Below are 15,121 nucleotides of genomic sequence, written 5' to 3'. Positions count from 1 at the left end.
ATGGTATAGGTATCTGAAATATTTCGCCACTTATAATTAGGTACTGTCATAAAACTCAACAACGCAAGGGTTTTGCCTGCTGTGACGACATTTATGACGTCATTGGATGACATGTGACGTCAGCGCCGTTCGCGGTCGCGTGCGCAGACAGGTCATTAATTACTCGGCTAAGCTTGCCTTTCATTCGCCGCTACCCCCCATTAGTCCTTGTGCACTGTGCTCAGAGGCGACTCGAGACAGATATGCCTCAACAGACATCGTATTTTTCTTTTCTTTTGCTCGTCTCACGGACGGAGATTCGAAAAGTTTACGATGCTATTTCAGCATGTAATGATAAATCCGCCGACGGATAAACTAAACCCCCCAAGTCCCGTGTCTCTGGCAGCTGTCTGCTGATTCGCCGCCGTCGAGTTCACCTTGGAGTTCACAAAGGCACCGCACGGCATTCTTCGCCGCTCTTCTGTCCGGCGGCCCCCGACAACACTTCGCACGCTCACAGAGCAGGCGAGACAATTCGCCGCTCCAGTTGCGACTCGACTTTGGTCACATTGAGACACCGTGTGCAAAGTCGAGCCAAATGTGCCCACACGGCGAATTCGCCACTGATGATGCACGGCTGGTGATGGTGATGGTTTGATCACGAATTCCGGCTCGATTGGTGCAGGTGAGTTGGTGTCGCCGGCTGGAGATGATCACTGGCGGCTGCAGAGACGCTCCCGCACGAGCACCCGACTGAAGAATCTGCCCGCCGCGCTGTCGTGCAGGGGCGCACCCAGGCGGGTGGAGGAAGGGGAAGAGAGACAGAAGAACGCACAATGAAGGGATTGCGGAATTGGGAATGTGGAATGCATTTTGGTGATAAGCTTACCTAAAGCTGATATGTCCCTGAACAGACAACTTCAACTTTTGTGATGCAAAGTTGGCGAGAATTCAGAATCGAACGCAAAAGATTATCAACGTAGCTTATCAGGGGAACTCGAGATTTTGCTAAGAAATAGGTACGTTCAACCTGCCCATCAAAATAAAAGCATTATTCAACTACCTGTTCCTTTTAAGGCACCTCTGAACCAGGCATGTGAATCAATAAAACGCACCTACAATCAAGCAAAGTTCCCCCCCCCCCAAAAAAAAAACATTTGAAATTCCATCGAAATCAGCACAGGTTACAGGCCGAGGCACATCTGTGTACCTAAGAACTCCGATGTTCGGGAACCCTCCTCAGCCAGATTTAGGCCACAAGTGTGCAGCTACTAGTGGTGACTGGTGTCAATCGGAACACGAATCTTCGGAATTCCGATTTCGTCCAATGTCTAATTCGGAATTAGTTGGACAATGACGACAGGCGTTGGACAACTTTGGACAATCACTTGCTACACCTCAGCATTTTTATAAAGCAATCGTGTTTAACACTGATTGGCGAATAGTCAATAGAAAGCTCAGCTTTTGAGATGATTAACACATTAGCTGGTAATAGTACATTACATTTAAAACAAATTAAATATCAGTGTTGAGTGTAAACTATTGCGTAGGTTTCGGACATCTTTGGACAAATGGCTGGCTTGGACATTTTTGGACGGACAATCGACGTAAGCATTGGAAATTGGACGGACATTGGACATACATTTTCTGAAACTGACACCACTAGGCCAGCTACCTAGATGCACCCTCTCTTAAATGTGGGCATCTGTGGAGTGGCGCTGGAGGGTGCTGGAGGGTTCTTCGCAACAGAAACTTAACTATTACTCTCCTTTATCTAGCCTTTCCTCTGTCTGTCTGTCTGTCTGTCTGTCTGTCTGTCTGTCTTTCTTGTCTGTCTGTATGTCTGTCTGTCTGTCTGTATGTATGTATGTAATGTATGTATCTCTCTATCTCTCTCTTTCTCTCTCTCTCTCTCTCTCTCTTTCTCTTTCTCTCTCTCTCTCTCTCCCTCTCTTTCTCTCTCTCTCTCTCTCTCTCTCTCTCTCTCTCTCTTTCTCTTTGTCTCTCTCTCTCTCTCTCTCTCTCTCTCTCTCTCTCTCTCTCTCTCTCTCTCTCTCTCTCTCTCTCTCTCTCTCTCTCTCTCTCTCTCGCTCGCACCTCCACCATATTTCCAACACCGTACCGAGTTTGTTTTTCGTCGTCTGGTCGCCGCGTCGGCACCGTCGCGTCGACCGCGACGACCGAGCGGGCAGCGCCGGACATCGTTCCTCCATTAGTCGCCCGCGGGCGGGGGCGGGGGCGGGGGCGGCGGGGCGGGGCGGGGGTGGCGGTAAATGGGTAAGGGGTGGTATGGGAACGTGGTCTCCTAAGTTCCACGCCCTGGGTGGAACCAGGGTGGGATCGAATAGCGCTAAAAAGGCGTGGGCTAAGCAGAAGTGTCTCTAGAGCAAGACAGACAGGATGGTGTTGAATTGAGGTGTGTAATAAGCTCATCTACACGTGTAGATTCTGTCCCATTGATTGTTCTCACTCCTTGTAAACACTCATTACATCTGGAGCACACAAAACAATTACAAACTGCGCCGGATCCCGGGCCGAATATTTGTCTCGTTGATTGCACTCTTGTGACCTTCCGCGGTGAGCTGCGAGGCAGATCACCTCTGCACAGTGCAACGCGTGCAATGTACCGTGTGTGCACGCACGTGACATTTGGTTTCAACATCCTCCCCTCCCCCCACCACCGCCACTCAGCTGCTTCGAGTCAAGTGCGGAGTACTTTCTACCAGATGCGCACCAGCAACGCTTTGCGAAATGCTGCCACATTTCGTTAACCTTCAATGTGCCGGTGTTGTTCTTGCTGCGCCGACGAAATTCCAGCAGGAAGCCAGCAACACCACAGCAGAGTTACCGGTTTTCACGACCGAACTAGTTCCACGCGAAGTCTCGCGAAAACTCGCATATCATCGCTGCGATCACTTCCATGCATGGCCGGAGCCTGACCGGTTAGGGTTTTTGTGAGAAACGCAAACCAGTTTCTGCTCGAGAGGTGGCATTGCTGAGAACTTGTTTAACCCGAGTGGTTTGTAAGCCTCTTTAGAAACATGAACAGGAAAGATTGCGATTATATCCCGGCTCTTGTGAACATTAGCTACATCCGCTATGTCTACTAGATATAAAGATTTCCTTCAGTGTTCAAGGGCCTCCGAAAACGCAAAACGAGTGTATTGCGTCCCGATGCCCAAAACGAGACCTCTGATGTAAATATTCAGCAATAAAAATTCAGACGCAGTGCTTACCTTGCCACAGCAACAGCAAACGCGACCAAAATCGTGTTTCGAGGTAGCTAAGCACGCAGGCAACACGTGTTACAAGAAGTCAGAACAAACGTTTACACTTTGTCAGAAGCCAGTTGTAGGCTTTTCACAGTGGTATTGTGTTTCGAATATGGGGCACGGAGTAACTGTCAGATGTGAGATGCATCCAATAGCCACTTTTCGAGGCATATTTTTTCCTGTACATCTTCGTGTACCTAACCTTAACATTCTTTGAAACAATTGTGTGGCTCTTTGATGTTGCTAAGACAGTTACGAACTGACTTACTGACACCGACATATACAATATGCATAATATGCATATGCGTAAGGTGCATATCGCAATTATCGCAATTATTGCAATTATTGCATACTGTATGCATCGTCGCTCGTCACCACAAGCGTAATGCCACGCACTACAAGCCTGTTGCTGTCTTTTTGATGTTGGCGTCGAAACAGTTCTTCCTGACCATTTATTTCTTTTCGGCTGAGCGTGCACGTTTGTACGTACATCCTCACACACCCTATATGCCATCCTTTCCAGATAACCTTCTTTCTCCCTTCCTCCTGGTTGCAGGGCAGGTCTCAGTCCCGACCCCCAGCGTCACCCTCTCAGGTGACGAGGGGCAGGAGGGGTCAGGGATGTCGCGGTCAGGTGCGTGTTACGACGTGTTTTGGCCATTACAGATGAGCCCTCCCGAACTCAATTACTTGGGTTTCTGTGTGTTAGTGTTGGAAATTCACTGCACCGCCAGTCTCCAACCAACCCAAACATTCCATTTACCGTTAGCCGGCAAGAACGGGCAAAAGCGAAGATATTTGTGGGGATTAGGCAGAGCGGTCACCGGTCGGGAGAGAAGGGAAGAGGTTCGCGGGACCGGTATGCTACCTGGGAGGGTTGACGCTGTCTCGGCTGGCTGGTTAGGGGGGGGGGGGGGGGCGATGCGGTAGGGTTGAGCCAAACCAGAAAATACCGGATCGAAAATACCTTTTTGGTATTGTTATAGCATGCACACTCCTATTGTTGGAGAAATGTTAGTTCTGTTGACAGTTGCAAATGGCTGAATCATCCGTCTGTATCTGTATCAATACGCAAGGAAAATTATGGCAATTAATAAGCAAACACTAAAAGTTGTTAATTGATTGAGTGCTCCTCAGCCGAAATTTTCCAGCATGGCCAATAAGTATCTCATCCGGCGTCAGCCCGCCAATAAAGCTTCCCGTTACATGGTTGTCCATTCTGTGAATCGCTCCCCCAATGACGCGTCAATAGGCGAGCCTCCCCTCCGCCCCATCCCCGCGTCCGTGCTCCCTCACCCTGAGTCCCCCTCGTGACGTAGGCGGCGTCCCCAGCCACCGGTGACGTCACAGCCAGGCGCCCTCTGATTGGGTAATATGAGTCACACAGCGCGTCGATCGGTCGGTCGGACTTTGTCAATGTTGATTGTTGGCGGAACAGTTAAGCAAGTACTCGAGGGAATGGTCGCAGTCACGTCAATTGAAGATTGTTTGACTGGACAGATGCTTCTCCCGAAGGATTAGACGGGTTTTGGAGGTGAATTCAGAGACAGAAAAGAGGCAAAGAGCATAAGAGAATCGACTCCCAAAAGATGAGGCGGGATTACATTGTTAGAGCAATTATTGGGAATTAGACGACATGGCAGTCCGGATATAAGCAAGCATCCATAGGCATTTTGTTCTCAAATCACACCATAGATCATCCAATGTTTTCAATTATCGAAGTTTCAATTATTCAAAAGCGTTATCACTTATCACTAAGCATGTAATCACATCTTCCCGACCTACCCTAACCCCACCCTAACACCGCCCCTGCCCGCCCCCTCCGCCCCTGTTGACACCCGCCCCTGGCGCCGCCCCTGCTCCCTATGGGGGACGCAGGGTGTCAGAAGGGGCACCGCAGAAATCAATAGTGCGGGACAAATTTCAAGGTCTTTACCGGACGTTTGCCGACCGCCGCTCCCCTCGCCATCCGTTGCCCCTCGTTGGCGGCGTGCGATCAAGGGCGCAGCGAGGGCTCAAATCCCAGGAGGCGCAACAACTTTTTCCGAGATTTGCTAGGTGTCCTCACTGCAGTATGCTTTTCAGACAATATGTTATCCTCAGGTATATTTTCAGATGCTCAACAAGCACCTACCTACATAGATTCCTGGGCGCGCCCATGTCGACAGGAAGGGTACGAGACTAGGGGGTGAGTGGTGGCGACGGCGAGCTCGCGACAGGCCGAGCGCATACCGTGAACGAGCCGCGCTCAGCCGTGACGTCACTGGATAGCCCGCTGGCGCGCGGCGACCGTTTTTGGTGTGGCCCGCCACCTAATTGACGGGGGTCCTCGCGAGTTGGAGAGGCGGTCGGACAGGGGATAAAGAGAGGAGGTAGCCGATTGAGTAAGAGGGAGAGAAAGAGGAGAGAGAGAGAGAGGGAGAGAGAGAGAGAGAGAGAGAGAGGGGGGGGGGAGAAGGAGACCCGAAGACTGATCGAGAAGAACGTAGAAGTGGTTAATGAATTGGATTTGGGATGGTGGTTGAGGGAGGCCTTTCACCGTGTCAACTGTCTATGGGGTAAACACAGGAATAATCTCTTTTGTTGCGTTATATTTGCATCTCACGCGTGCTGTTTGTGGTTAAGTATAGTAACTTTATTTTTTAGTGTTTGCTATAGCTAGTTTGCGAGAAGATATGCTCAACAACACATGGAATTATTTCATAACAAGTAAAACAAAACGATGATACAATGAAGTTGTATATTTTTGATAGCCATGCAATTAAGACAAATAAATTCATTAAAAGTAAATTTTTTGTTAGGCTACACGTTAAATCACCGGTCTCGAAACGGAAAGTTGTTGACTTGAAAATAATCTTTCTGAAACATTTAGATGATTATCGCAATACCAATCACTGATCTTAAATGTCAGATACTTTAATCATGACTTTTCTAGTGTTCTGCATCATCGAATAAAAGTTCACTTTAATTTGACTCGTTCAGATCGATCGTCATAACTGTGTTCCATGGCCTAAACTTGCATTCGAAGGGAGCAGTAATCGCCACGAAGTGTGCATTCGGAGTGAGCAGTAATCTCCACGCACTTTGAGAATGTGGATCGCTCATGATTGTTCAATATAGTACAATACAATACATTCGAAGACATTCTTTCTACCCTCTCTGTTATTTTCCTCTTTTTCCTCTCTTTCTCCTCTGTTATCTGCTTCCCTCACATTCTCCCCTCCTTATTATCTCCGTACCTTCCCATTCTTTACCCACGATAGCGTTATCGGTAAGTGCAAAGTACAACGTGCACTTGTGCAAGGACAGGCGTGATACCGAGACAGAAATAAATGTTCGCGACAGGTGTTCGGAGTGTATTCGCAATAAAGTCCTTGTTGACAATGACATCAAAACGCCAAATCATTTAGCTATCTTTATTTTTTGTCAGCTTGAAGTCAAGACTGAGCCAGCCTCCATCAGTCCATCTATTTATATTAAATTCAGCATTTCTGAAATACTAGTACTTCACATCTGTTACGATTTATTACGTACAGAAATCCCTAGCACCACTCAACTACTCTTTTTTAAAGGTAGTGTGCCAGCTTTCCTGGACCGTATGGAGTTAATGGCCCAGATAAGGAGAACCGGATTTTTAGAACTTATCCATACCTTCAAAACTCATGGAAACGTCTTAAATTCTTCAAATTTTGAGTACCCCAGTGCGAAATTCGCCCCGACGGGTTGTCGGTCGTACCCCAACCGCATTTCACACCACTATGAACAATAAATGCACACACTGAAATCGCTATTACCGATATGCTCATCCAATCAAGTTTCGATAAACCCGTTCATCATCAGCTCCTGCGGTTTCGAACACGCCTGTTAGGTGGTGCGGTAGACCGCGCCCAAAGCCAGGGCCCCGGTAACGTGAGGTAGCCGAGTCAGGGCAGCGTGCGCTGACCCAAGCCGGAGCCGCGCGTCCTCCCGGTGTCATGTGATAGCCCGGGGCTGCCCGCGGGGATGCGGTAGACCGCGCCCAAAGCTGCGGCCCCGGCTTGGGTCAGCGCACGCTGCCCCGACTCGGCTACCTCACGTTACCGGGGCCCTGGCTTTGGGCGCGGCTTCTGCTCATACTTTGTGGTGCGGTGGTGGTGCGTCGGGCCGCGCGCTCTGACTTCGGCCAAGAAAAATGCGTCAGCTGATCATTGTCATTTCTGCCACTTGCGTGTGGTGAAATGGGGTCATAACTTATGAGACGGCTTTTTCATATCAATTATTTTACATAAAATCATATTTCAAACCATAAATAATGTTCGACAGCCAAATAAAAGAAACAATACCAATACAGGCTTACAGTTTAAGGCTCGACATTGTGTTGTCTACGATTAGACAGCTGATAACTCATTCCCGTACGTCGTATGGTCGTAACACTATAATGACCTTTGCTTATTGTCACATGTGCGCCGCATTCGCGATTGTTGCCGACGCCTGTTTACAGGTGAGCCCACTACAGTTGTTATACATATCTAAAAACCGATAAACTTTTAGGCGAAAAAGGCACTATTCCAGGCCCATTTTTGATTTTTTTGCGATATTAGGTAAAAACAGAAGCTTCTTATCCTAGGAAAAATAAAATGGGAAATCTTTCAAAGGTGGCACACTACCTTTAAATCATAAATAGGTTTCTCCGTTGTACAGACGCTTGTCGAGTCTCCCCATAAGGCATGACTCGCTGATAGAACTAGAAGGAAGTGGTTCCCTTTGCGTTCACTGGAGATGGTCTCCCTGCAATACATGGGGCTGGTGCCGAGAACGTCAGTCTCGAGAAAAAAAACTTCTGCATTGATAGCATGCGCGTGCAAACCCCTTAACACGTAGGTAATCGTATTAATCTAATCCTGGATGAAATTCACTTGCTTGCATATCTTTATTTCTATTGGTACCTTTGTGAAACCAGCTGAGACGTTTTAGGAATTCAAAACGGTTAGCTTCCAAGCAAAGAAAGCCTTTCAAATGTTTACGTACCGATATGCGTATGCTTTATTTGGTTTCGTTGGAAGAAAAATGCTAATTTTTGGTCATTTACAGGTAATCAACTTCAATCTAAGTTGAATATTGTGTATTATTTTCTTTTATTTAATCTAATAATTATTTTTTCTTTTTAAGGTGATCAATGGCACTTAGGTTGATAGCTTCATGAACGTTTTCAAAGAAATTTCGGTACATTTACCTTCCTTCTGACTTTATCAATCATATCCAATAAACTCATTGGGGAATATTTGTTTCTGGTCCCTAAAAAGCTGTTTCTGGCACCTAATTGCTGATCAGCCCCAAAATGCTTACTCGACCCTAATATCTGAATCTGGCACCTAATTGCTTCCACACAGCCTTAAGTTGCCAGATCGTCTAGTTGAACTCCGTATTTGCTGTTTGCTGATTCAGCACCAAAACCAAAACATCCAGCACCTATTTTATACCACGTTTGCCTACCTAATTCGCGTAATCTTCCTGATTTTATGTATCCTAACAAACATGAACGTTGCATTCGGTGATGTCAAGTGCCATTTTCGCCAGTGGAGATAATGATTAATGCCATTTCTAGCCAAAAGAGAATCACTAGCCAGCTATGGTGCAGCATAGCAAGACGCTCCTATACCAGCCCGCTATGTAGAGATTATTGCACCCTCAGCCATTTTAACGTGAAAAGTTTGGATCCGTCACTTCCAGCCAGGCTCTCAGGTCATAAACTGGAGTAAAGCAAAATGTCAACTCTGAACAGACATGCCACGCAACCGGCCCTCTTTTCAATAGCTTTCTGCAATCATCGTCTGACTCCATCTCGATCAAACGCAGCATCCGGTTTCTACAGGGGCGTTTGACTGACCGGCCACACAATAACCAAAAACAAAATCAAAGCTTCATGCACACATAAGTAAGAAACGGATGAAAAAGGCACAACCACGGCACAACTCTGCGCGGCAAACAACGGACAATGTCCCACGCAAGATCTCGCGTTTCTTCAGCGGCCTTGAACGGAATGAAAACATTACATTTCTTTTTTGGAGCTATTTGATGACGTCAAAAAATGCAATACCCGTTTTAATGGTGAAAATCGAGACAATTACTCACAAAAATGTTTCCGTTTAAGCATTACAAATAAATACTTTTAAATATTAAAATGACATTGTTTTTTCGAACAAATCAATATTATTTGCTTACTTAAACGTCATATACAATGCTGAGATCACTACGGGGCTGTCTTAGAGTGTAGCTGCACTGGCAACCTTTAGGCTAGACTCCAGGGGTCATTATACCAGAACAACATGATTCTACCAGCCAGTAGTTCATTTTTCTACTAGATTGGTGCTACGCTCAGCATTTAGGTGCCAGATTCAGAAAAAAGAGTAAGGCGTATCGATGAATAGGTGCCAGAAACAGCTAATTAAGGTCATTTTCCATGATTGGTGCTGGTATCCACCAAATAGGTGCTGAGGACCAATTTTGGGGCGAGTCAGCTTTTAGGTGCCAGAAATAGCTTTTCTGGGACGCAATTAAATGGCGTCCAAACTCATTTGATAGGTTGAAAACATATTTAACTGCCCACCGAATGAGTTCTCCATCCCAAACCCACGAGCCAATCTAATCTACTCAGCGGGAGTCTTCTCGGTGAAACCGTGAAGAATATCGCGACGATTCTTTCGCCGCTCGGCGTTACCGATAACACGATCGGCGTCCTCAAGAGCAGCCATCTGTGCTAATTGCTTTCTTAATTGGAGTGTGTCGTTAGGCTGGCCCGCCGGTGGTCCTCAAACTTGTAGCGGCGGCTATTTCAGTCCCCCGGCGCCCGCGCGGCGACAGGCGCCGACATAATTACCGCCGCCTCCCCAGCCGGCCGGCCTGGCGCCGCCCCTGCATATTCCTTTCTATTTTCATCATCGGCGAACAAACATGAGAGCGTTCGCCGCACACTGCCTCCCCGCGACGAGCCTGGCCACTAATTGTCAGTCTGTCCCGCGATCGGTGATTGGCTGTCGGCCCGAGCAGACGCCCAGTAGCGCCAATCACCTTACGCGTCACAGCGTGGGAGAGTTCATTCTCGGGCAGAGGGGAGGTGGCGTCCGGGCGGCTGTCGCCGGGTCGCCGGGCCGCAGAGCCTTGTGTGATGTGGTAGGTGGAGGGTGCGCGTCGCGTGAGCGTGCGTCTCGACCGTCGCGTCGGTGACGAACGGTGACCGGTGTGTGACGATTGGTGACGATTGGTGACAGTTGGTGACGCCAGGACGTCCGAGTGGTGTTCGGGGAGCGGGGACGTCGGCGAGCGACTCGCCAGTCGGATTTGAGAACCGCCAAGGGACCGGCCAGTGAACAGACCGAGTGCGTTCGATTATCGGACAAACTGTGGCAGCCAGAGGGCCCTCTGCTTCGCTCAGGCGATGAGGTGGGGGGCAGCATCTTAAAACTGGATCCCTCGCAAGAAATGATGTGAGTACAACCAGCCGGCCTCGCACGTTTGTGTTGTCACGCTTGATCATGCCTGCGAAGGACCAGTCGTTTACGAGCTGTTTGACAAGCTATCACTTGTTTTACAACTCTCGGTTGTTCGCTTGACTACGCTCATCAGCGTGATTGTATACTACGGTGTCGGGGGAATGAAAAAGCCTACGATCGCTGTCATAAATTCATTCATTCGTGCTACTCGTGACCACAATACTCACGTCTCCCGAACCGGGAGTGCCCGGTGGTTTAGGCACGTGTTAACAACGCTTTACGTCAGATTTTATAACTGCTCATATATGGGCATTTGGGCATTATAGGCGAAACTTGCATTAGACGCTAGGTGATTGACGGCTCTATTGGCTGAAAAAAACAGCGGATGTATTTTTTCGGTCACTTAGCTCACAACACCGGTGCATTGGTTGCATTGCTAGTGCTGAAACCAATAAGTGACTTCCTGTCCCATAAATCACTCCATCTATTCTCAAGTGAATTTCATGATGCGTAGGTAAATCGGTCCTATCATGTTCAACTCCATCGTCTCCCATTACCTACCTCTCATCCTATCCCAAACCATCCTATTCATCCCACTCCACCGGTGACCTACCTTATCCCACTCCGTCCCATCCCGTTTCCCTCCCATTCCATTCCGTCCCATGCCCGTGTGAGGGGCGCAGCGCGTGGGAACGGTTGGCGTCGGGGCTGATGAACCGCGGCCCGACCCCAGCCGTCCCCCTCCCCAGTTGTCCGTCCCCAGCCAGTCCCTCCCCAGCCAGTACGTCCCCAGCCAGGGACCCCATTTGTCGAACCCGTGGCCAGTACGATGGATGGTCCTCCGGCCCTGGTCCACGCCCCGGACCGTCCCTTTGGTCTCCCGTCCTCGGGTTCTGTCGTGGTCTTCTGGTCTCGGTTACAGACTGGTGTGAGACGGTCCTGTCTCTCTTGAAGGACCACTGCTGACAGGTCCCTGTGGCGTTTTGGAGATGTTTTGGCGTTTCAGGGAAAGTTAAGTTTGTTCACGGGTCAATTTAGGGATGGATTGATGGCTGTGTAAGATGCTAGACTGCGGCTGTGACACATTGGTACGTTGCGTTTTGAGTAGTGAAAGATGCCTGTGATCGGCTACTTCTGTGATTGCTTCATGCTATTTCAACAATGAAGCTATTACCCCACCCATACCGACAAATAACACCCCTAATGAACTCACTCCTGTGTGGGCACCTGGCCGGTCCCTGCCGGCGGTATTTTGACATTCCTCCCTGGACCCACGTACCATCAACACCCTTCGCCGGCCGGACCGGGCCGGGACGAGCACGTGACCCTCCCCTCCCCCTCTGGGCCACCCAGACACCCCCCCCCCCTCTGACGACCGTCCGGTCTGTCCATGGTAGGCCCGGGTTCGTTTTCCCCACATACCTGGGGCGGAGGCTTTGTGCTTCCTGTGCCCGCCCGCCGCCGCCACCGTCCGCCGCCGTCCGATGCGTAGCTTGGTGCGCCTGTCACCATTCGCCAACCAGGGAAGAGCGAGGGAGAAAGAGAGAGAAGAGAGGGCCGGGGCTCCCAGCGCGTCGCCAGCGCTGCTCGCTCGCCGGCAGGGGAGAGGGATAGAGGAGGGAGAGGGAGGGAGGGGTGCGGACGGACGGTTTGGGCTCGGTCGGGCGTGGGGTCTGTCTGTCCTGTCTGCCCCTGTGTCAGAGTGGGTAATAATAGAGGCGGTACGCCGGTGTGGTAAGGTCACTCACTTTGGGTGATGGGGATGTGTGGAGGGGAGAAGGAAGGGGATGGGTTCCGAGGCGAGAGTCCGGTAGAGAGTCCGAGGGAATCCGGTGGAGTTCGGCGGAATCCGGTGGATTTCAGTGGATTTCAGTGGAGTGGGAATGATGGGTAGCTGGGGTCCGGGAGGGAGTACCCTGAACCCTGCGATCTAAACATTTAACCAGTTTTATAAAAAGCTGCATTACGTTTACGAAGGCTTAAATACGTTGATCGGTACCGTGGTGTTACAAACTGAGGCGCCCTCCCCAAAACCGAAAACAGCACACGTGACAAGCTTGATGGGTTTCCGACAATGTACCCACTACCCACCTCATCCGTGGCAACATTTCTTGTAGCGCTGGCGACTAAGGTATCCGGGTACAGCCGACGCTTCTCTATCCTTTTTTACCGTTCGTCTGTCTGCTGTTTCTATGTCTCCTCTTGCACATCGATGCCCTCTTTGTGCATGAACAAATGGAGCAGACCGTGCCACCGTCTGTTCCGGGCAGAAGTGACCTTTGTCAGTGCTGGCCGAACAAAGAAAGACGGCGAGGAGGCAGAGGGCAGAGGCTGCTGGTCGTTACTGGAGAAGCAGACAGCTGGTGGCGGTCTGTTATTCCCCGCTGTGGGGATTTGGATGCGTCACAACACCAGTCGTGGTGCCCTGCCGGTCTCGGACTCAAAGCTCTTTAACACCAGGATAAAGAGTGGGATATTGTTATCACCCAGTCCAGTTTCGTAGGAGTGATATGGCAAACCGGAGTCCTCAGTTTTCCGTCATCCAGAAGTGCACCGTCATTCTGTTTCAATAGACCTCCCACCTTTGTCCCCGATAGGTGTCCTGCAAGTGACCCCCTCTCTCCCGGATGACCCGACTGTCATCGCCCCAACTCATTAATCGCGCAGTCGGCTGGCGCCGGCGTGGGTCTGTATATGTTTTTGTAGGTCCCGCCGGATGCGCTGCGGTCCTCTGTATATGCCACCTTTCATGTCCGTCAGTGGTGGTTGTGGCAACATGGTGTGATTTATCAGGGGCCTCCGCCCGCCACTGGTCCGTCCTCGAACCGTCATAGTCGTCTGTCAGGTCGTCCTCAGCGGGCCTGGAGACTGGTGACGTTTGGGAGGTTTGATGTCAAATGAGCGTCTCGCGTGATATGGAACACGCTGGTCATCCGGCATGCGTGGGTGAATGTTAAGATGTCACTTTCTTTCGCCGTGAGTTTACAAAATGGTCAGTTGAATGCAATATCGTGAAACACTCGCGTGCTTCCCAGATAGAACAATGGATAAATGTTGCGAGCGTGTTTCGCTGCGGAGCAGTAAGATTTACGAGTTGATGAGTGATTAGCTGCCTAATTTCATCTCCCCGAAGAGGATCTGGAGTTTCTAACAGCACGTACTGTAGATTCGTGTCATCTGTTAGTATCATCTGCACGGCGCCTGGGGTGTCCGAGCTGTTTGTTTATCCAACTCCCAGCACCTCCACTCCCTGTCAACACCAACCCTGAGGTCCGTGCAACATCTAACCGGTCTCTCGTCACTCTGCCGCCTGTGGACACCCCGTACACCCAGTCCTCCCACCCTCACCTCTGTATCAGCCGCGCGAGACGTAGACGCGAGATGGCATCACCGGGGTCCGTCCCATGCGCCTGTCGTGACACTGTGGGCCTTGCACACAACTGCACGCCCCGTGCACACGCCGTGCACGCTCGGCAGGACGCTGACCCTCCCTGGGGACTGCTTGGCGGAGGTTTGAACCGGCCGGACTGATGAGATGGTCCGTCGGCTCAGAGCGAGGCGTGGTGTGATGACTCATGTAAAGGATTTGAGCACTGGACAAGAGTTACAGTTTGGTTTATATAAGATATCAGAAATGTTCCACGTCGGTGTCAAATCTACGCAGGAATCGCTGGTCTTTGGCCACGGCCATGTGTCGTAAACGTAATGCGGTGCATGTTTTTATAATTTTATTCGCAGGGGTTTAAGACGTAGGTAATAGGCAATGGGCATGTTACGGGGAGAAATTCTCCCACGCCACAACTCGTTTGTCATGGAGCCTTTCACCTTGTCATCACAGTGATTCGGCGAGTTTGGTTCATCGGATCACGCCTCGCGGCATTGCATCAAAGCCTATCCCCGGGACCCCGATCTATGATCTTTGTGATCGCAAAGCCTCATCCTCCCTTCCTTGTGTCATCTCCTGTCTCTAGATCACTTGCTCATTCTAATCATCCTTCCGAACACACCAAATACGCCGAAGGTGTCCTCTTGCCGGGGGCTTCGCCGGGATCGATACTCGCCCCAACGCCGGCGCTCACTGGCCAATCCACAGGTGGTGGCTGCTGCCCCGGATGTCGGGGCGCCAGGGGCCGGGGTACCGGGACGCCGGGGCCGGGGGCACGTGGCCAATACCCACCGGGCCGCCGCGCTGTCGACCAGATGTGTGTCCCTGGGAGGTGAACAGGGGGAGGGGAGCCAGGTGCGACGCGAGCCCCGACCGGGATGATGGAGAGTTCGGTTTGGATGTCCGTTGGCCGTGGATGTTCGTATGAGGTTTAATGGACCTCACTTGGTGAGGAGCTGCCTGGAGTGCTGTTGTTCTTGTTGTTTCCTCTTGTTGTGGTCTGGTTTGAAATGGTG

The 15,121-nt window shown here is 50.3% G+C and overlaps 1 protein-coding gene across 2 annotated transcripts in view; it reads left to right on the top strand.

The window, feature by feature from the left end:
• The first annotated feature begins 10,374 nt into the window (after positions 1 to 10,374).
• The window catches only part of LOC122365896 (zinc finger MIZ domain-containing protein 1-like), a 138,281-nt gene continuing 133,534 nt past the window's right edge, over positions 10,375 to 15,121 (top strand). Inside the window, exon 1 of one of the 2 annotated variants that reach the window (XM_043337509.1) lies at positions 10,375 to 10,714. In XM_043337509.1, the coding sequence (XP_043193444.1) occupies positions 10,710 to 10,714 (5 nt within the window). In that variant the 5' untranslated portion in view covers positions 10,375 to 10,709. The remainder of the gene's footprint in view (positions 10,715 to 15,121) is intronic. The other variant, XM_043337511.1, reaches the window with a different exon arrangement.

The sequence above is a fragment of the Amphibalanus amphitrite genome, unplaced genomic scaffold, assembly GCF_019059575.1.
Source record: "Amphibalanus amphitrite isolate SeventyFive unplaced genomic scaffold, NRLGWU_Aamphi_draft 000771F_arrow, whole genome shotgun sequence".
In the NCBI taxonomy this organism is placed as follows: Eukaryota; Metazoa; Arthropoda; class Thecostraca; order Balanomorpha; family Balanidae; genus Amphibalanus; species Amphibalanus amphitrite.
This window is presented reverse-complemented; position numbering and strand designations above follow the sequence as displayed.